Source organism: Nylanderia fulva, unplaced genomic scaffold (genome assembly GCF_048542155.1).
Source record: "Nylanderia fulva isolate GAGA-0341 unplaced genomic scaffold, ASM4854215v1 Scaffold1, whole genome shotgun sequence".
Taxonomy (NCBI): domain Eukaryota; kingdom Metazoa; phylum Arthropoda; class Insecta; order Hymenoptera; family Formicidae; genus Nylanderia; species Nylanderia fulva.
In genome coordinates, this window is record NW_028189192.1 from 7232509 (window position 1) to 7254612 (window position 22104).

General features: G+C 28.6%; 1 protein-coding gene across 3 annotated transcripts in view; it reads left to right on the top strand.

Moving 5' to 3' along the window:
- The first annotated feature begins 463 nt into the window (after positions 1-463).
- LOC114931041 (scavenger receptor class B member 1) overlaps positions 464-22104 on the top strand; it is a 36376-nt gene continuing 14735 nt past the window's right edge. The window contains exons 1-2 of one of the 3 annotated variants that reach the window (XM_085480948.1): positions 464-652; positions 1514-1663. In XM_085480948.1, the coding sequence (XP_085337074.1) occupies positions 625-652; positions 1514-1663 (178 nt within the window). In that variant the 5' untranslated portion in view covers positions 464-624. Of the gene's footprint in view, positions 653-1513; positions 1796-10939; positions 12362-22104 lie in introns of those variants that run through there. The other 2 variants (XM_085480952.1, XM_085480944.1) reach the window with 2 other exon arrangements.

Below are 22104 nucleotides of genomic sequence, written 5' to 3' on the forward strand. Positions count from 1 at the left end.
ACGCAATTATTTATTTATATTTTCTTAATAATTGATAGTATTAAAAATTATATATATATATCATTAATAACTTTTAAATTTACTTAAACTTGTAATAAATGTACGTTGCAAAGATTAAAAAATGTTTTCTAGATTTGATTAATAAGAAAATTTTTTAAAAATGTGGAATTTTTATTCTCAATTTTTCATCTTTTTTTTACACTTTTGTATGTAGAATAAATAATGAACTGTGATAAATGTTGTATAATTGTATATTATATCTAACTACGTAAAAAGTAGCCTATTTATCAGTACATCTGAAAAAAACTTAAACTTGGCTTATTGAATTATATAAAGAGTATGACAGAAACGTAACAAGATGTTTTATCTTTCTCTTATAATCTTTCTCTCTCTTTCTCATTTGTCTAGCAGTAGAGATTGGGTGTTGTTATCACCCCAAGATTTTGTAGAGTGGTTGTGAAAACGGTCGAGGGGCAGCGGCTACACTCAGTGAACAAACAGACGTCGGAGAAGTCGAGAATCTGCACTGTTGCATCTTTGCCGATTCACAATTTCGAATTTTCGACATTCGAAATTCGCGTTTCGATCGTGTGTAACACAGTGTATTCGCGCGAATGTTAGAGAATGTTGAATTATATTAGGATAGCAATCCGTAAGTAATGTTATAAGACTTAGGAAAATTATAGCTTTTTTCATATAGCTTCCCAAATAATTTTTCCGCATCTAATATTTTATTTTTATTTAATTTCATAGTGTATATAAATATAGCTAATGAAAAATTTTAGACTTTCTTCAACATTTATTAATTAAAATTTTTAATTAAATTCTTAATTTTTTTATACGATAATATATTCCTACACATTACCCTATCATTCATATCTCTCAATAAATAAATAAATTATCACATACATGTATTTTAAAACATATGAAATTAAATAATAATTAATTTTCATGACGGATGCTGAGATTAATTATAGATATGTATACTTTCCTCAGAGAAAATGTAAAGAGAAGCTATCATTTTTTGCATGTTCCCAATTTTTGCCTTATTCATATATCTTCATAACTAAGCCTTAAATTAAAATTCTATTAAAGTAATTATCTCTATTTAAAAGTAATTGAAGAATTTTGTGAACGGATTTATTAATATTTTATTTCCACAAAGTTTATCGTTAGTTTGCGAAAAATCCTTTATTTTTATGACTCGTTGTTTATAACTCGAAAATTATTAGTGTCTCGACATTTTTGCTAAGGAAAAATCATTTCTAAATACTCTCAAGAATTTGTCATTAACAGGTGATCCACTAATTTTGAGATACCTTATATTTAAATTTATATAACTATTAGAGAGAATTTAATGAAATATATTCGAATTGCATAAATCGGCATGCGTATGTTTCTTACGCAAAATTTAAAATTTTCCTTGAATATTAACAAACGTTAAATTTTTATTTTTATATCTATAATAAAGATGTTTAAAAAAGACATTAAGTAAAATTCCAAATTTTTTCAGGTGTAATAGCTATGGAGATGAGGAATATCGCAGGGGCATTGAAACAATGGTGCGTAGAAAGAGCCTGGAATGCGAGGAAAGAACTCGGGGAAATACATACAGCGGACTCGACGAATCTACAACCGGTTTTGCTATCAACGCAATCAAAAAGTAATTTCATTATGAAATCAGTACTTGTGTGTAAGGTACCAAGGGTTAATCCCAGATTTCATAGTGATGACCTTAATTTGTACATTTTATTTAAAAATTATTGACGTGCCCGCGCTTCTTTCATCAATTTAGGTATGTAATTTATCATTTTTATTTTTTGTGCGAATTATCTGCAACGGCAAAAGTACTTGTCAAGAAATATTGCACGAAGATTATTTTGTTATTTTTTACTATTTCTGCAAACTAATCAAATGCATTTTCATAAAACGGACTATATATCTGTCGTTGCATATAATCTTTCACATTATTCTGATTTTATATTATTGTTAATTTTATGTAGCAAATAAAAGTTTTTCCAAAATATTCTATCATAATTCTATCAAAAAATATTTTATCATAATATCGTACAGAACATTTTATATGTGATAAATATCTTATCGAAATAATTATCTTAATTTAATCCTTTTTTTAAATTCAAATAATGAACAGATTAACTTTCAAAAATTTGTTGTTAAAAGTAAACTTCTCATCACATATTTATAAATAATTAACTTGTTTTCATAGAACTAGAATTATGTTTAATCCTCTACTATTAGTTAACTCATAATAACGTATAAATTAGCGTGCTTTAATCATCGTTCCTCGAGCTGAATAAGAAAATAAATTCTAGATAACTCGAAACTAAGAAATACGCACATTATGTCTAATTATACAATGTATTTAATACAAAATGATAGTACTTTGTTCCTTAACAGAAAAAGCAAATTATAGATGGAAAATAACACAAGTATTGCGTAGTAATTGTGTGAAAAAATTTTCTGACGTCTCTTGAAATGAAATGAGTATTGAAATCGAATATATTCTATTAACTATACAAAGCAAAAATAAGAAAATCAAGAATGGCATAAATCTTTTTTCATTTTTTATTATTTTTCTGTGTAACTTCTTTTACATTAATCTTAGAATGGACAAAAAATATGTAGAAATATTTTAAAAATTTTTCCGAATTTTAAGATACAAATAGATCAATTTCAAAAATTTGAAGTTAATTTTATTTTCAGTAATTACTCAGTATGCACAGATAATGATAATGCAAAAATATATGCAATATCTCACAAATTGCATTGTAATAATAAATTTACATGAAAATTCTCAGTTATTTGATTCCTGAAAGTCGTTTTCTTAGTAAAACTTGCTCACCAGAAATAAAATTGAAAATCTTTTGCTAATTTACGATCATTATATGCGATTCAATTTAATGGCAGTAAATTTAAACTCTCTCTCGTGTGTTATAATTAAACAAAATACATTTCTGATATAAAAATTATTATTTAAAAAAAATAAAATATATAAAAAATATAAAAAATTCTGCTATATTGAAAAATACTTTATAATAAATTTATGATAAAATTCGTGATAAATGCGATAACAAATTTAGAAATACTTTATACATTTTATTATGCATAAATCCAATGCGACAAAATGATAAAAAAAGATTCTTTTTTTCAAAAAAAATATTTTTAATATAATAACTGTAAATTGCCATATGTGAGAGATTGTGCATACATATATTAATATATTGACATAATTAAGAAATTATACATAGGAATACATTTTATGTAATTTAAAAACAAGAAGAGCAGGCTTACTAGAGAGTATGTTAGTGCCTAGGGCGATAACTTAATATGTGTATATGGGAAGCATTAACATGTTTAAATAATAAATAATTATAATTATGGGATTAATCACGTTTATTCATTCTGATCTCTTCGAACACGCACAATCATTATCTTGACGTTATTCTAACACAATGATTATGATGTAGACATTAACTTTTATTTACATTGCATTATGATTATCGTTCAACATTCAGTTTATCTATACAGATATTTTTTCTTATTATTGGATTTTAAATAATAAAAAAAAATAATAAATAATATTTCTAAATTTTATGCTTTTCTAATAGTTTTAAAATTGTAGTGCTTATTATTTGTTTTAAATATTCTTTATTTAATTGTGAATGCTGTTAAAAAGATACAATTTTATATTGCTTCTAAAATGCAACGCAGAACTAAATCTGCGCAAAAAGCGCAAGAAGTAGAGAAAGAGTGAGAAAGAATCTCTGTCGTTAAAGTAGTGATGTTGAAAGTAATAGGTCTGTTTGTTTTGGCTACATTGGCTACACTAATTCAGAGGTTATCTTTTTCCTTTCAATGTCGAGCAAAAAAGACAACCTCTGAACTAGTGTGGCCAGTGTAGCCAAAACGAACAGACCTAATATTCGCGACTTGAAACTCGTTTTGGGGTGACAAGCTAATTTTAGTTGTGGGGAATCTTCCAAAACTTCTTTTTATTCTTAAGTATTGACGTCATATCGTTCGTTCTTTTCCACGTTATGTAGGAATTTCTTTATAAAGGTCAAACGCAGTGTTAAAAAGATAATTAATGATAAATATGATTTTTGACCCTGTCAAAATGATCTAAATGTATATATTGTAAAAAATAGAAAAATCATCACATCATGATATAAATTCTAATTACTTTGCACTTTTGAGGAATAAAGCAAAAAAATTATACTTATCTTTATTTATAATTACGTCTAAAATGTTTTTCAAGTTTTTTTACACACACGCATATTTAATTACGTATTTGAAATCTCTCACGAAAACGTTTACGATCTATAGAAACACATGCCAACACTTTCAAATTCTTTCTATTAAAATCGTAATTAATATGCTAAATTATAGATTATACAGCCACATTTAAATTGGAAGTGAAAGTACAAATTATTAGAATAGATCAAAACGTAAAGAAGAACTTGGATATATCGACGACTAAAGGTTAAACAATTCATAGTTCAAAAATCTTATGCTTTCATATTAGATAAAATTCATTTGTTGTTTTATCGTTACAAGAGTGTTGCAAAAATAATTATGTGATTTAAAAATATAAAAAGTATACAAAATTTTTTTCAAAATTAAAATATATTTTCCAGAATAGTAACGCTGCAAAATTAAAAAGAAATGCATGAGCCAGTTAAAGTAATAAGTGTAATTATATATAAAATTACATAAAATTAAATGTATTTAATATATAAAAATTTATATATAAAGTTATTAGAAAAAAAATATTTAATTATTATTTTACTGAAAAAGCGTCATTTCGCTAAAATATCAGATTGTTAAATGTTAAAGAAAAATTATCATTCTTGTTTTATTTTTGCTTGATCGATATATGTATGTATGTCATATGACGTAAAATAAGATAACAAAGGAATGTTCGTGCCGACAACAGACTATTAGGAATAACAATTTTTTTATTCGTGTGACAAAATTAAATTGATTATAGTATTGATGTATAATTCAAACCAAAAATGCCGCAATGGTTGTAAAACTTCCGCAAGCTACCATCTCCAATCGCGTCATACCTGCATGTCATAATTATTCATTCCTACGTGATAAAATACCAAAATTTCAATGTAATATCACAAATGAGATATTAAAATCTACAAAACAGTTATATATTATCGATGTTAATTTAAAATAATAAAATTGGGAAGTTTCAATGGTTACAAAATATATCAATATTAGGTTATTTGTTACTTGAAATATATCGAGAAAATCGTTTTGCTATGAAATATTTACACAGAAAAAAAAGGAATCCTTGATTCAAGTATATTTTTATTCTTGAACGCTATTTGATTGATTTAAGCACAGAATGCTCTTTGTAATCACAAATTTTTATTTGTCTTAATAATAAATAAGTTTGTGTAAAGTATATTTTATCCTTAAAATATATTCTTCTTTTAAAAATCATTATATAGTAAAAACAAACTTAGTTATACATTTGAATTAAGAATTATATATTTGAAAGTACCGCTTATATCCGATGCTTACTTGTCCTTGCAATACTTATAAATAAATTTCAGCTTCAACCAAGAATATTTTGCACTTTGTTTTAAGGATAAATTATCCTTTATTCAAAATTATTTATATTTGGCGCTATTATAAGGATAAAATATACTTGAATCAAGGCATATTTGCATTCTTTCAAGGATACTGTTTTTTCTGTGTATAAATAGTCTATACTTTCGATAATTTTTTAGTTTTATTTCCACTTCACTGTTTTATCGTATAACATACAATTCTCTTATGCCTAAAGCGGGGAGCACCCACTTTTGCATAAGCGCATAAGCATATGCATAAGAAATTTGATTGATTGAATTTCTTATGCATATGTTTATAGACCAATCAAGATTCTTATGGTTACGCGTCTATGCAAAAGTGTGTGCTCTCCGCTTTATATTTTATATGCATTATATATAGTTATATTTTGCGGTTAATTTTATTTTAATTATCTGAATTAATTGATTATTTGAATTATTTGAATCAAAACACTCATAGAAAAATGTGTACTAATCATTAATCATTGTATAATCTTCATTTATATCATATTAAAAAAGAAAGTTATTACAATTATTTATTATTTATTTAATATCTGTGCGTATAAGAAATATACAAATTTACCAGTAATCTATATACCTTTTATATTTTTGGACATTACACTACAATATATACATATATTAATTGCTAAATAATATATTTCTAGAAAAATTATATTTGAATATTGCAGCTATGTAAAAATGATAAACAAGAAATAATTAACTTATATCAAAATTTTTCACTAATATTAATTTTCGATAGTTTTCTTTGATTGTATTGTTACACTCTTCTTTGACAAATTTACAATAAATTAAATAAAGTATATTTAAAAATTTTGTATTAAACATAACCACATACATCTTTTTTATTAAAAATAAAGATATTTTTTAATATATACTTTTTATCAATAATTTATTGTTCTAACAATCCCATTTTTTGTACTGTCAATCTTAGCAAGTGTGGCTGTATAATAAATACATATCAATTAATTTAATATGTAATAATGTGACGTAAGAACGAAATAACACATGATCTTGTAAAGTTAGCGCGTTTTCTTAAAATTACCTTTAAACGTTATGAATGCGAATTAAACACATGCGCGTCAACGTGAGTGATAAGAACGTGTGTTATAAGTATGTACACGACCATGCATATGATAGCGACAATTATCAATTGCGGCCAAGACATTGGTCATATTAATGTATGAACAAGATTAACGTATATAAAATAGATAAGACTTTAGACGACTTGTCTAACAATAAGCTGCAAATATATATAGATGTAGATGTTGCAAAAATCTAGAAAGACACGTGTAATAAATGCATATTATTTCAATTTCATCAGTTCTTAATTGACCTTTCTTATCAATGACTAGTTACTTGCAAAAATATACGAGGAAATATAAGCGAATTAATTTTTCTATTTGTTAGATCGCAAATACGCGTCGTAATTTTTCTGTGAATTCTAATCACAAAACGGAAAACATTCCGTTTTTCTTAGCACAAATATTTTTTCGAAACAAAGTTTGCGTAGTTACTTGCAAAAATATACGAGGAAATATAAGCGAATTAATTTTTCTATTTGTTAGATCGCAAATACGCGTCGTAATTTTTCTGTGAATTCTAATCACAAAACGGAAAACATTCCGTTTTTCTTAGCACAAATATTTTTTCGAAGCAAAGTTTGCGTAGTTACTTGCAAAAATATACGAGGAAATATAAGCGAATTAATTTTTCTATTTGTTAGATCGCAAATACGCGTCGTAATTTTTCTGTGAATTCTAATCACAAAACGGAAAACATTCCGTTTTTCTTAGCACAAATATTTTTTCGAAGCAAAGTTTGCGTACTTGTTTTTCTCTATCTGGAGCGACATTAATCTTTTCTTTTTATTCTTATAACTAGCTACGATACGTCAATTACAATAGCGTGAAAATTGAATTCAATAGTATCAATATAATTATATAATTATAAATAAAATTTTATAACAAGTTTACGCCTAATTTAACAACGATTATATATAAAATAAATGCGCAAAATTAATCAAATTAACAGTAACCTTTGCGCTTCGTTTTGATTACGATAAAGCAATTTATAACTATGACCCGACTGCTGATTAGAATAACAGCAATTGAGTTTTACATATTGCGTATTGATTTTTAATAACTAAAGAAAATAATGGTAACTTAGAAAAATTTAATCGATAAGTTATTTAAACTCTTTTTGTTCTAAGATTTCAAGTACTATATCTGCTAAGTCAAGAAAATTGTGAAATACCAATTTATTTATTCTTTTTTTATAAAAAAAAATATAGATGTAATTAAAATACGCATCCACTATTTTAAACACCGACGCAATTTACTGGCAGACCTTGTTGGTCTGGTCATTGCACTATCTCGAATGTCGGGACATGACTTTGTTTCTTTTTTTTTTATTTAAGCAGCAAATCGCTTCCTTTCAACTCTCTGCGATGAGAAAATGGAAACGACCAGAATGCCTTCGAACTGAATCAGCAGGATTGTTGTCGTTAGTCAATATTGATACCTACGGAAATATAACGAGCGGATGATAGGTAAACCGACTATCCTGATAATGCTAAGTTCTATGCGATGGCCGAGTTCAAGCTTCGTTGATTGTGAACGTTTTGATATGGGGTTAACGGGACGATGAAAGTTGAAATTACGTGAGTGTATTGTACATACAACGGTGCTCATAGCCCGTGACAACGTTAAACAATAATTTGCCAAGAAAGTAGATCTTGATTAGTGATAGGTGTGATTTTTTGAAAGAAAATGAAGATAAATGTAAAAATGGTGTTACTGCATAAAAAGCACGAAAAGAAGGACACAGAAAAGTTAAAAAATATTTATAATTATTTATAATAATTATTATCTTACTATAATTTAAAGAATGTCACGATTTCATCATCTATTTAAACTGCGAATATTAATTCCGAATTCTACAAATTTTTAATTGCTTATATAAAAGCTTTTTATAGAAAACCAATTATATCAAAAAACAAGAGTTTTTTTTTTCTTTTTTTTTAATTTCATTGTTTCAGTTTAATTGTATATTTAAACATTAAAAGTAAGGAATGATTGAATGAGGATGATACTAAGATCTTGTACTTACATGTGATAAAGTTCTTCAAAAAAAGAAAATAAGTTTTCATTAATTCACTACATTAATTTCATGATTCAATTTTATCGTTGAATGTAAGATTTATCGATATATCTATATATATTTCCTAGCAGCTTGTATTCCGTATCCCGTCAATTTGTTTTCGATCTTACAATTAATGCAATAGGTGTGGCGATTTACATAAAAAAACGATAAAAAAAATATATCCGTTCAAGGTACTGGGGAAGAAAGTCGATAACCGCAAAGCGGAAATTCGGCCTATAGTCAAATTATTTATTTGAATATCCTTATTTATTTGAATGACCTTGAGTATCACGCAAGGCCATTGACTACGAAAACCGGTAAAGCCCGTTATAAGACTTCGTATCTTTTACAGACACCCACATTCGTAGTTATGTGGAATTATTTCGAAATCTTATCATTATATATCTCGTCTAATTAAATTTCGTATGACGTATAAAACTTGTCAAATATATATTGCTTATATGAGCGTGAAAAATGCATTCGAGAAACATTGCAAGTTGTAGATCAAATATACGCGAAGATAAATTTATCTGAGAAGTTTTAAAGAAAATTGAGATAATTATATTTATAAATAACATAAAATAAAATTTATTAAAAAATATCACGATAAGATTAAGATATCATTATTAAAAAATTCTTGTGTTCTCTATTATGAAATAAATAAAATGTTCATCAGAGTTTTGTCTTCGTAAACATTTTAGTTTATTAGCTATTATCTGTACGTCATTTTGTTTGATTCAGCACACTCTATTATTATTAATAAGTTTTCTTATCTATTAATGTAAAAGTAGATATGTGAAAAAATAAAAATATCACGAATCACAAAAAATAATCTATATATAATTACAAAATAATAGAATGGTTTAATATATAAAAGAAATTACTTCTAGAAGTGGTTTTATAATTTGTATACTAAAATGTTTAAATATACTTGATAAATGAAGAGATTTCTCAAATAATGACTAAACAGGATGCTATGTGAATCGTAATTCTAAAAAATCTTAATTAGTTATAAATAAATTTGACTTTGAAAATTAATTATAATGCAAATGAACTGGGAAAGAATCTCGAACATAAATTGACCTATCGGGAATCCCCCAGCAAACGAGTCGGTGAGTGTTACCGGTTTTCCGTTGTGAGCAATACTACTTAATCGTGTAAAAATCGTGACAAATCTTATTCACTGTACGCGTTCAATGACGCCGCGCGAACTTGTAGGAGCAAGAACTGAACGACAAGGACGTGAACGTTACACGCAAATGTTGCAAGTTTGCGGTCGACTTAGTTTACAGCCGGCGGCAAAACACGCGACGGTATTAAAGGTTTTTCTGGCCAATATGAGCAAAATCAATTTAATCGATTGTACCTCAATTATATTTTTTCTTTTTAAGCAGCCATATTTCTCGGAGCTATTTCTATCTTGTATAGAGTTCTATGTTTACGCGAAAATGTAGGATTTAATATGCACCGTGATGCATAGCGATATGGCATAACAAAGTAATCGATCCTAATTGCATAATAGATGCTAGTGGAAATTCACGATTGCAAATTGCAGATATTGAAGTGCGTGGACCTAGAATTTTCTTTCGTCCTTAACATCATGAAACGATGCTCTCATCAGCAAAGATGATATTGCAAACTGTATGCAACATCAACAGATTTAGAGCAGAAACGCATTACTATTCTATACTGAATAAAGAACAGATATAGGCATGCACATAACATGTAACAAACATCTCATAAACTCATTTTTAATAGCTATTTAATTCTTGTCATAAAATCTCAGTAGAGATAAACACAAAAAAAACTAGTAAAGGAGGTAAAATTCAATTTATCTTTTGATTTTATATATTTGTGTGTTTACTCTATTATATAATGTTATTTCCAAATTATATTTTATAAAAAATATATAAATACCACATAATTTTATATAATTATATGACATAATGACACAGACGCAATTGCGTATATGTTAAATGATGATGTGTTATATTATACTTATATAAAATGATATTTAAATAATAATTATATTATATAAATAATATAATTAAGTAAACAAAATAAATTGAAAAGCATAAATTAGATATTATTTAATCAAACTCTCTTATTTCAATCTTTAATCCAGAAATATCTTTAGTCAAAAAATAATAGTTATATCCCGACAAACACAATTCTATGTCGTATTCTCTTTGAATTATGAATTTTCAAGATTACCGGTCAGCCTTCTCTCATTAGTCTGTATAATAAATAATAACGTGTTCCCCTTACCTCTTCAATTTATGATATTCAATATAACTTTCTAAATGTATATTATTATCCGTTTATAAAAATAATACCCTCTTTAAAACAATTATACGCTCTTAAATATTTGAAACGTCAAGTTAAAACACGCTCGAATATATCAGTACATGGAGCAAGGTCGATTCTGGCGGTCACCTATGAAAAGATATTCTGAGAAGCATTTTGCACCAAAAAGAGTACCTCACCCTGAAGTAAAACCTTTGATTAACTACTAAACGAGCGACCGTGAAGATTCGCCTTCCTCCGGTTGAAAAAACTGGAGAATTCCCTATGTATCACAAGAACAGGTATTGAGGGAGCTCTTGTTGAACTCCCTCACGGTGGGATCGGTACTTTGTGATTCGATTGGCGGGATTGGCCGGTGTTCCACGTGCTTACCGGTGCTCGCCGCGACAATCGGCGACGAGCAACGCAACAGTGGTCCACCAAGGTGGGAGCAGCATATTTTTCAAATCCGTACCGATTCAAGTTCCCGCCACTCTTGCATTGAAGTGTATACTGCACACACCGTGCGAGGAGTGAGGTGACACACAGGTGGTGGAGATAGACAAAAGTCAGACGATCCTAAACAATCGGCGAAGTGTGATCGAGCACCTCGCGCTGATAAGTTTCGGAGAGATGAACATTCCTTCATCGAAATAGTCGCGACATTATCTCAAAAACGTATACGATTATTGGCAATTGTTGTACATTCCTCGAAGATATAATAGCGACTAAGAAAGTCCGGAAGAAAAGAATTTCAACATCAGCAAGGTCATTTGCGAGAAGTGACGAATATTCGGTCGATCAAAAAACCCGAAACGCGCAGAAGAAAGTGAAAGGTCGGTCTTTGTACTGAGATTTAATTCAGAAGTGCGGAGGGGTGTGTCGAAATGACATATAATTGACGGGAGTCTGCCCGTCGAAAATTACATAGCATTAGGAATCGCGCGACGTGCGAGCCGATTAATTCCGCAAGCCGTCATAGAGCTAGAAGCGGATACTTGTCTTGATTGTCAACCGCGACACGTCGCAAATCGCCTATCCTCGTGATTAGCAACAACCCGAAAGACTGAACTGTGCCGAAAATATGAAGGATCTCATGCTAATTTGGAATACTTTTTTGTCTTGTCGAAATTATCCGTCGAATGATGCCAATTTTGATTCCGACAGATCGGGCGAGCAGGATGAGAAAAAATTGCCGCGAGTTTCGAGCAACGTTCGAAGAAAATCCTCGGTGATGGTGAATAGATTTTTTAATACTGCTCTACCAGTGTATTCTGATCCTGATCGCAAAGGAAGATGGCCAAAATGTAAGTAATAGGAAGTTTCGTTTCAGGATCGAGTAACAGAGACTATTTAATTTCGCGATCAGAGACAAATCAAAACGACACATAAATTCGAGACTCCATACACCATATATATAAACGTGTAAAAGAAAGAAAATAAATGAGACTCGATTTAATGCGAGTGTAACCTCTACAGCACTGTAATTTCCATAAACATAGGACCTGTTTTTAATTGCGGAAATCCGTTTTTGATTCGTGAAAAGACATATTTAGAAAATTTATGATAGATCCGGTTTTTATAGTTGTGCATTATTATTTATTTATTAACGTTTTAATTATTTCAATTTATAATTAAAAATATCATAAAAATATGTAATTATTTAGATAATTTTATTTTGGATATCTTAAAGAAAGACATAAATTTAGAATAACGCAAATAAAAAAAATTTTGTTATCTTGACTAAATCTTTCAACTAAATATTATTTTGTTAATATATTTAAATTAAATATAACATGTTAAATCTAACAAAACGTATATTTGACTTAAATTCTAATATATGTTCAACTAACAAAATAGTAATTTAGTTGAGAGATATAATCAAGTTAACAATTTTTTCAGTGTACCTTAATGCTTCAAAAAAAGAACATGCAATCTTTTTGAAAATCCAAACTATTAAATTCAAAATATATATCTGATGAGCCTTTCTTTTATTATATAGATGTGTTCACTACCTTGACACTAATCTTTAGCTAATATGTATGTCCCGAAAGAGAAATCAAATCGTACTAAACTATATTTAATTAATTGTTATTTTATGACTATAAACTTCCACAAATTTATCTAAAAGTCATTATTTAAAATAAGATTCATATAAAAACAAACATTTAAAAAATAGAACGTAATTGCAAAAGAAAAAGATTGTCACATAAAAACTAATTTGCCGTCATTTTTATAATAATACACCATATTTTTCTTTTTTTTTCGATGCAAATGTAAATTTTTCAATTGCATATCGCAAAAAGATTACAGGCGATCACTCGGTCTCAAAAAGATCGTGCCCTTTTCCATGTAAAAAAATATATAAGTAATCGACCGTGCAATCTGCGATGCGCATATATAATTAAAGACAACTAGTTTTAAGCATGTGATATAGTTCAGGACAACAAACAAAAGCGAGCGCCAAACCGAAAGTACTGCTTCATTTCGATTATATCGCTCCGCTTAGTCGAGCGCGAAATATTGGCTTTCGCTTGATTGCAGCATTGAAAATTTCTCGAAAAAAAATTTTTATACGTCCTATGTAATCGATTAAATTACAAACAAGCACTTATACTATCGGATTATCGGTTAAGTGCGCAATATATATAATTTATATACTATGAACAATGCATAATAACTCTATTTCTTTCGAAAAAAGAATAGAAAATAATTAGATAGATAACTGAATGCTTTCATATTTATCGAGAGAAAGAGAGATACAAGGTACAAAAGGTTTTATATGTATTTCTCGTATTACAAAATTTACGATAGGTATTTTAATTTCAACTTGCTAATAAACATTTAAAAAAGTAATTACAAGTGTCAAGTGCATCTAAAAAAGTTTCTAAAAATAAGTATATAAAAAAGCGTGATCTAGATTTAACACATTTAATAGGTAATGCATTTTCATAGAATGACAGAATGACAAAAAATTAATTGGCAAAAAAAGAAAAAGGACATATAAGAAGCAAGTTTTAATTAACGAGCTATAAACGTGATTAATACTCACTTTCTTGTAACAACTTTACTATCGAGTCGCGCTGATCTTAATTGCATATTCGCTATTGTATATGAATCATTAAGAAATAGAGTTGTCGCGCAACATGCTACATGCTGATATTCGGTTTTTGCTCGTGCAATAGGATGCAACACACATAATCATCTGACAAAATCCATGCCGAGAAATTATGATTATTTCGATAATTACGATTCTCTATGACGACTGTAATTCCTGCAAATTATCGGATAAAAATATTTTTCTCCAATGTTTATTACGCCGTAATATGCATTCTTGTATGCAACTTATATAAAGTATGCAATTTTATACGCGTCCTTTTTATTTCGTAAATCTATTAGTGGCTTCGGAAACTTGCTTAGTAGATTTGCAGTTACGCGCGCATAGAATAAACTAAAATATCTTTCACTGAACATCGTGCAAATAACGTTTGAATGACTGAAAGACAAATCAAAATATTTCTACAACTATTACGATTATAAAAAAGAAAAGCTTTTTGGATCATAAAGTAACCACGGAAAGAATAAAAAATCTTTTTACGATCAGTTTTATTTATTTTATATTTTCATGCCGTAATCTCTCGAAAATTGCAACGTCAAGCGACACGTGCTGAAATGTTTGATTCGTGCAAAAACAATCGCCGTTATATAGATCCGAGATACTGTCATGCATTTCGGCACGTTGGCGATCATCTGCTTATGCACTTGTATTTGTAACACAAAATAGTTTATAGCTAACAAATGTGCTTAATTGTATTGATCGTAACAAAGAAATATGGATACGATCCGTTGTTTATAGATTCTGACTTGATGAGCTATTTAATGGCAAGTCACGTTTCGCGTTTGGTTACTCGTCCGGGACACACGCATCGTCAAGAATCTCAAACTCTTTTGAACAATTCTGTGCATAAATAGCTTAAAGAATTGTAAGCTTATTCTTAAAAAATGTCGGCAAAACACAAAATTACAGATATATGCTCTCTTTCAAGATAAATCAAATAAGCAAATAAATGTAATGTTTACAGAAAGACCAGTTTTATTTTTGTAATTATTTTTCTAATTAATCAAAATGTCTCAAAATAAATGACACACACACACATAATAATTAGATCTGTATACATCAGATAACTCGAACACGACAAAATATTTTCAATTTTTCATATTAACGTTCTAACTTAAAATTTGTGTGTCAGGCAAATCAAGGTAAAATATTTAATAAAAATACATAAGTCAATAATCAAAAATCAATATATATATTCTAACATCTATTTGTCAAAATATCTATAAAATAATTTCATTGTTTTGTATTGCTTTCTTTCGCTTTTCAGATATTCTACTGAATATCTCTAAGTGCACCACAACTATTGCGTTACGATTACAACAACTTTATCAGTGATATTCATCAAATTATATCTCTAATTCAAATCGTAATATCATTTAATAATATTTCATTATATAACTTTTGTGAGGCGTGTATGCATTTGTTCAATTGTTAAATCACATACTTTACATTCATTTGATCATATTTGCATATTTGCGGTATATATGTAGTATGTAGCGATATAAAAATAAAACCTGACGATTTATTTCGTGACGAAGGCTATTTAGAGTTCCGGTTTCATCAAACTTGTTTTAATACTCTCTCTGGTCGGACTATTCTACGATAAAACCGTTAACTGTCTTGGTAATAATTTTGCACAGATAGTAGCATTTATATATATATATAAATCAGCATTCAAAATCCATCTGGTTCTAAATTCTCAAGAATTCCCTATCCACGTGTGTGTATATATATTATATAAATATCAATATACCTATACACTCTACAAAAAAATATTTAAAGAAATGGTTACCTAAATAGCACTTATCTAAATAACAAATTTATATCTTTAGAAAATATATACAATATATAGAAATTTATAACCGTCTTGTTAAATACATTCTATGGTTAACATGATTCTCATCGGATTAAATTTTAAATGTAGCTATAAACTACGAACAAATTTATTGCATCGTTTACTCATGGAAATTTTTTCAACATGTTTTTATCGCATAATTACAAGTATTATTTCATTAATTTATCATACTCACGACAAATACAACAATTATTACAATATAATTACAAAGATAGCGCTAACTAACAACGAGAAGATATAGTGTTTAAAAGAGATAAAAATGCTTAGCTAATAAGCGAATTAATCATATTGATTTGAACTCACTTATTGAAAAGAAAACGAGTTAACGAACATGTGAATATTTTACATGCATACTCGTGCATGAAAGTAAAAGCCGGTCAAAAGCATGTTACGCGTGACACATACTCTTTTATTCCCGTTCGAATGAATAAAAGTCGCCGACCGACTTAAAATCTGCGGCTACGTGTAACCGTGTCAAATAAACCGCACCGTAAGCGATATGTAATTTAATGCCCGGCGAGCAATAAAAAGAAAGAAAAAAGAAAATGTATTGAGATAGGTAAAATGGTAGAGAGATGTCGGAATCGCGAGCGACCTCACTATCCTACAAGTACCTCATCATCACCCTAAAATTCGAGTTGTCCAAGTAGCATGAAATACTTCCGCACGAGTACGAATTTATTTCGCATTAGTAATGCACGTTTACTATCGTCTGAATAAGACGTGAATGTTAAGCGGTCTCGGCTATGCGAATAAAATATGTATTGTACGATGTGTGCATTTTAGCGAACGTATTGTTTCGAAATTTGACAAGTGCAGGTGTCACGAAACGATACCTGTCACAGAAATTGTTGTACGAAGAGAAACAAGTAGAATTTTCAATTAATCCAAAAATGTATTTGCTTAAGAAAATGACGATATTCGATTCTTTAAAGTATATGTGCATATTTGTGTGATTGTAATTAAATCTCCAATCATTACACATATAGTGACTTAATGTCCCGTTAAATTTTGAATTACAAATTACATTATCTCATAAAAATTGATATATCTGTTTAAAAAATGTTCTATTAAATTCTCTCATACGAACGTGCGATAAATTGCGTATCTTAATTGTTTAGCCTGTTGGCCTTTGCAAATTCTATATCTCAATAATATGCTGATTTATGGCGTTTCGTCAAAAAACGAAATGCCGTAAATAGGAAAGTCATTCATGCATTAAACATTCGAAGCGCAGATAAACAATTTGCAAAATTAAACTCGCCGAAAATAAAACGCCCCATATATACGCAGCGTGTATCCTTCTGTCGCATTCAAATCATGTGCACGTTGTTCGTAACTGGTAGCCGCCGATCATTATTGACTACGCGCGAAGAATATAATGATGATCGTATCTACGGAAGTTTCTCGATCTGTTTTAACGGAACACACCGTCATGAATGGACCGAACAGTTAGCTATCAAGTCGCGATGTATCTCCCACAGCTAATGCTTTCTCATCCTGTACAATACGTAATTTTATCATTGACCTAAAACACAGGCGTCTTTTCAGATGATAGCTCGCATTTATCTACCTAATTATCATTTTTATAGGTTTACATATACATACAAAGCGTCTGCGTGTCTATTAGATGATATGTTGTTCCGAAAAGACAAATAGAAATCCTCTATAAGTATTGTTACGAAATTCATTTCTTTCCTATGAAAATGTTACATTTTAAATACATATATGTTCGATCTTTCCATAAGTTCCTAGTTTTGTAAATATAATAATTTTTTAATTAAGATTCTCGTTTAAAGTATATTCTAAACTTGAAATCGAATAAAGTATATAACTCAAAAGAATTTAAAATTAATCAAAGAATATAACATTTATCAAAGAATGTCAAATTTTTAGCAACTTGTCTTATATAAAAACAGATTTCAATGATACGTGTTAAAATATATCATTATATAAAATCCTTTGTTGTATGACACATCTATCATTATGGTTGTAATTATTCTGCACAATTGATGGGAAATCGATTATTAATCCGATAAAATCGAACGATGTATAATTACGGATTATATACGTAATGGAACATTCCTTAGGTAGATGATAATATTAAACTTATAGAAAAAAGGTTTGATCAGAGAGAACCGGTTTCTGTTACAAAGTAAGAAAATAACATCGACAGAAATTTCCAGTGACGTTTCTACGTCACACAAGAATTCTCCATTCATAAAAATACGCGTTAAATAGGTATCTCTCGAACCAGTTCGATAATTAGCTTATTTTGTTTGTAAATTTTTCCATGATCGCTTCAATGTGCGTCTCTTACCAGAAAATAGTCATTATAAAAAGTACCGTTACAAAGTAAAAAACAATATCGATCGACAAAAATTTCCAGTGACATTTCCAGTGACATTTCAAACAAGAATTCTTCATTCATAAGAATATAAATATACTTACGCATCAAATATCTCTCGAACCAGTTCGATAATTAAGAGCCTGTTTTGTTTTTAAATTTTTCCATGATCGCTTTGATGTGCATCTCTTACCACAAAATAGTCATTATAAAAGATTACTTCACGGCTTTAAATAATACTGCCTAATTAGAAGAGCTACATTTATCGTGCTCAAAAAATATTTTTAAAAAATAAATAAATATTTTAACATCTTCTTGTAATTTAAAATTATAATTTTAAACACTGACTCTCATTTGTGTCAGAAATATTAAAGAGAATGCAAATGCTTCGTGTTATATATCACAGATATTGTACATACATATATGTATATAAAAATAATACTTAGAATAAAGAATCTATGATATATTTTTTCATATATCCCACATTCGCGTTTCAAAAGTTCATCATAATTATTATAGGTATACAAATGCCACGAATATAATTTTTTTATAAAATAAAATAAAATATAATAAACTTAAATAAAATAAAGTTTCTAAATAAAATAAAATATTATTCCGAAAAAAAGCATCGAAAGAGCACGTCTATATGCAATTACTCATACGGAAATATGTAGACTAATTACCAGTATTTACAGATGTTGAAACTGGCATTTCAGGAATGATAGGATAAAATTTCTTAAAATGGTCGCGTTTTCGCGCGATAGTAATCACCATTCGAGGATTTATTAATGACCCGTGGCGAAATAAAGAATGTCGACAAAAAAATGCGAAATTGTATGAACACGAAACGCACCCGATGACAGGGATTGTCATCTGATAAAGGAGCGCGAAATAAACGGAACGCGGCCGGACCAGTTCAATAATAAATGTTAAACGGCATTTTGCCGCAAACCACGTAGATAAAATTAACCGCAATGAAATTTGACGACGACTAACTTCATGGAATTATCAAATCGATTTTTATCGCGAATGGTAGAACGTGAGGCAACAGCGAGCTAAAATGCACAGGAGAGAGAAATTCACATCGTTTTCTTAAATTATATTTAGCCGCGGTGAAAATGTCGGAAGAAATAAACTATCGGCGAATTTTGTTGCGCTAAATGTCATAGAAATTAGGGAAAATTAGAATTCGAATCACTTGATTAATGTGTTTTAAACTAATGGATCGACAATGAAATTATTTTATAGATATTTTGACAAGTAGATGTTAGAATATTTATTGACTTCTGCTTTATTGACTTATGTACTTTTATTAAATATTTTACCTTGATTTGCTTGACACACATTTGTAAGTTAAAACGTCAATATAAAAAATTGAAATAATTTTGTTGTATTCAAGTTATCTGATGCATACAGATATAATTATTATGTGTGTACGTCATTTCTGTGCTAAGTGTAAAACAATGTAGAATATAGAGACACCGTACAGCTATGCGCTTTCTATTTGATCATGCATTTGCAGTCTCGTCTCGATTACCGTCGGAAAATTATTACGACATAGTTGCATAGCTTACCAACGATCTTGCAATAGGCGAGAGCAAAATATTCTCTCTACAATATCGATAACTGCGACAACATTAGACATGAGCAAACGTGTAAATATGTACATATCGCCTTATTCATTAAAGTTTATTTTTATCCTCTGATCGCAATTTCTAATTAAGATAAATGTATCTAGAGAACAATATCATCATTAAAACAATAACTTCTTTCTTTTTCTCGAAAATTTTCCTTATTTAATTTTCTTCTTAAAACTATCGAAAATATGTAAATTTAATTTAATATATAAATGTAATTTATATATAAAAGAATTAAAATTGATCTTAAACACAGCCGAATTTGAATAGAATTATTTCCCGATGTTTAATAATTTTTATATTATTCAAAATCGACAAATGCTTGCAAAAATATACAACATATAAGGAGACATATCAAGGAGAAAAAAGTTCCCTAACACAAATATAGCAATTATGTGTGTTGTACCTATATACATATATTTATTTATATTATTTTCATGTTGCATCTAAGTATTTCAATTCTTATGAATAATTTGCATTTTTTAACTTGTGCAATATTTTAGCACCTTTTATCAAACAAAATAAAGAGGTCACCAAGAGATAAATTACAAATTGTATAACATAAATGTAAAATACCTATCAGATGTGTAGCGTGCTTCAATTTGAGCTTATATAACTGCTTTGAAAATAAACAGATTTTTTATTGTACGATCTATGCCCGTGTTTATTCAAATGAGCAGCGCTATTCTAAGACTGATTTGTGTAAGATAGCGATACAGGTGCGTGTAAGTGCAGCGAGATAATCTTCGACCCTTCGAGATATCGAACGGCGCTTCCGATCGGTGTCCTTCGCACGAGCGCGCAAGCAAGTGAATAAATTTCTTTAATTTATTACTTTTCCGCGATACGCATCGGTATGCTTCCATCTATGATTTATGAGGAGATTACTTAATGATTACGATAGTGCGATAATCGATAGAATTGTGTTTTAATCTTTTGCTTAATATAATTCATTCTTCAAAACATTGCCCCCACTGTCATCATTACGTAGCTCGTTCGTTTTCTTTTTAGCATGTTTATGATTTTAAATTATATATTATTAATTTGTTTTAGAAAATAATTCATTTTTTATATATACATTCTTTTCTATTTTCAGTTTTTCCAAAGTTTATAATATTAACATTTGCTTCTTTATATCTTGATTGATAAAAAAATATTTCTCAGTAAAAAAAATTTTTTTATACGGTGCACTCAGAAAGTGAAAAAAATTGCTTGTATCACGTTTGATTGTTATTGGGAATATGTCATTCTCTCTCTTTCTTATAAAAATCTAAAGATACTCGAATGTGTACGTTTCGACTAGTTCATATGATTATTTATAGCAACTGCGATTTGTTCAATGACAAACCATAATGCTCTCTTGGCAACATTTTATTATTATTCTTTTTATTTTCATATAAGTTTCTATATTATCTTCATAAATCATTATCAATACATTTATGAAATATGAAGATATTACTTGTAACATATTACATTGTTGATTTGCAAATGTATAATTTATTAACTATGAAATCTTTTAATATGGTAATTGAATTACTCATTTTGATTACTCATTTCTTAACTATTTAAATATGTGTATGATTAGAGAATTAATACAATCGAGAGTAATATACAAAATAAAAAGCGCTTTAATTTTATACACTGTGAATTTTTTTAAATAAAAAAATGTTCACATATCAATATTTTTAACAATAGAAAAGAATTTTTTTAAACATAAAATTTTTAAGTTTTGCAATAAGTGAGCAAATGTTTAATTATAAATTTTAAAAAATATAGGATATATAAAAGAACTATATATATGTAATTAGAAAAATAAATTACTTTCCATGTAATACATATTTAAAGTGATGGACAGCATGTAAAATAAATTTGTCCCATCTAGAGAGTTGAGACGAACAAACTACGCATAGTAAATTTTATGGCGGTATATTAAAGAACAAATCATATGAACAAAAGATTAAGACCTATAAATTCGTCTCTTTTCCGAAGATATTGGAAGCGTAACAAAGTCCTTCACTTTTAATCTTAAAGAAATCCAAGGCATTTCAAGGTTTTTCTTTATTGTTGCTTCCCTGGACCCGATAAAATATACG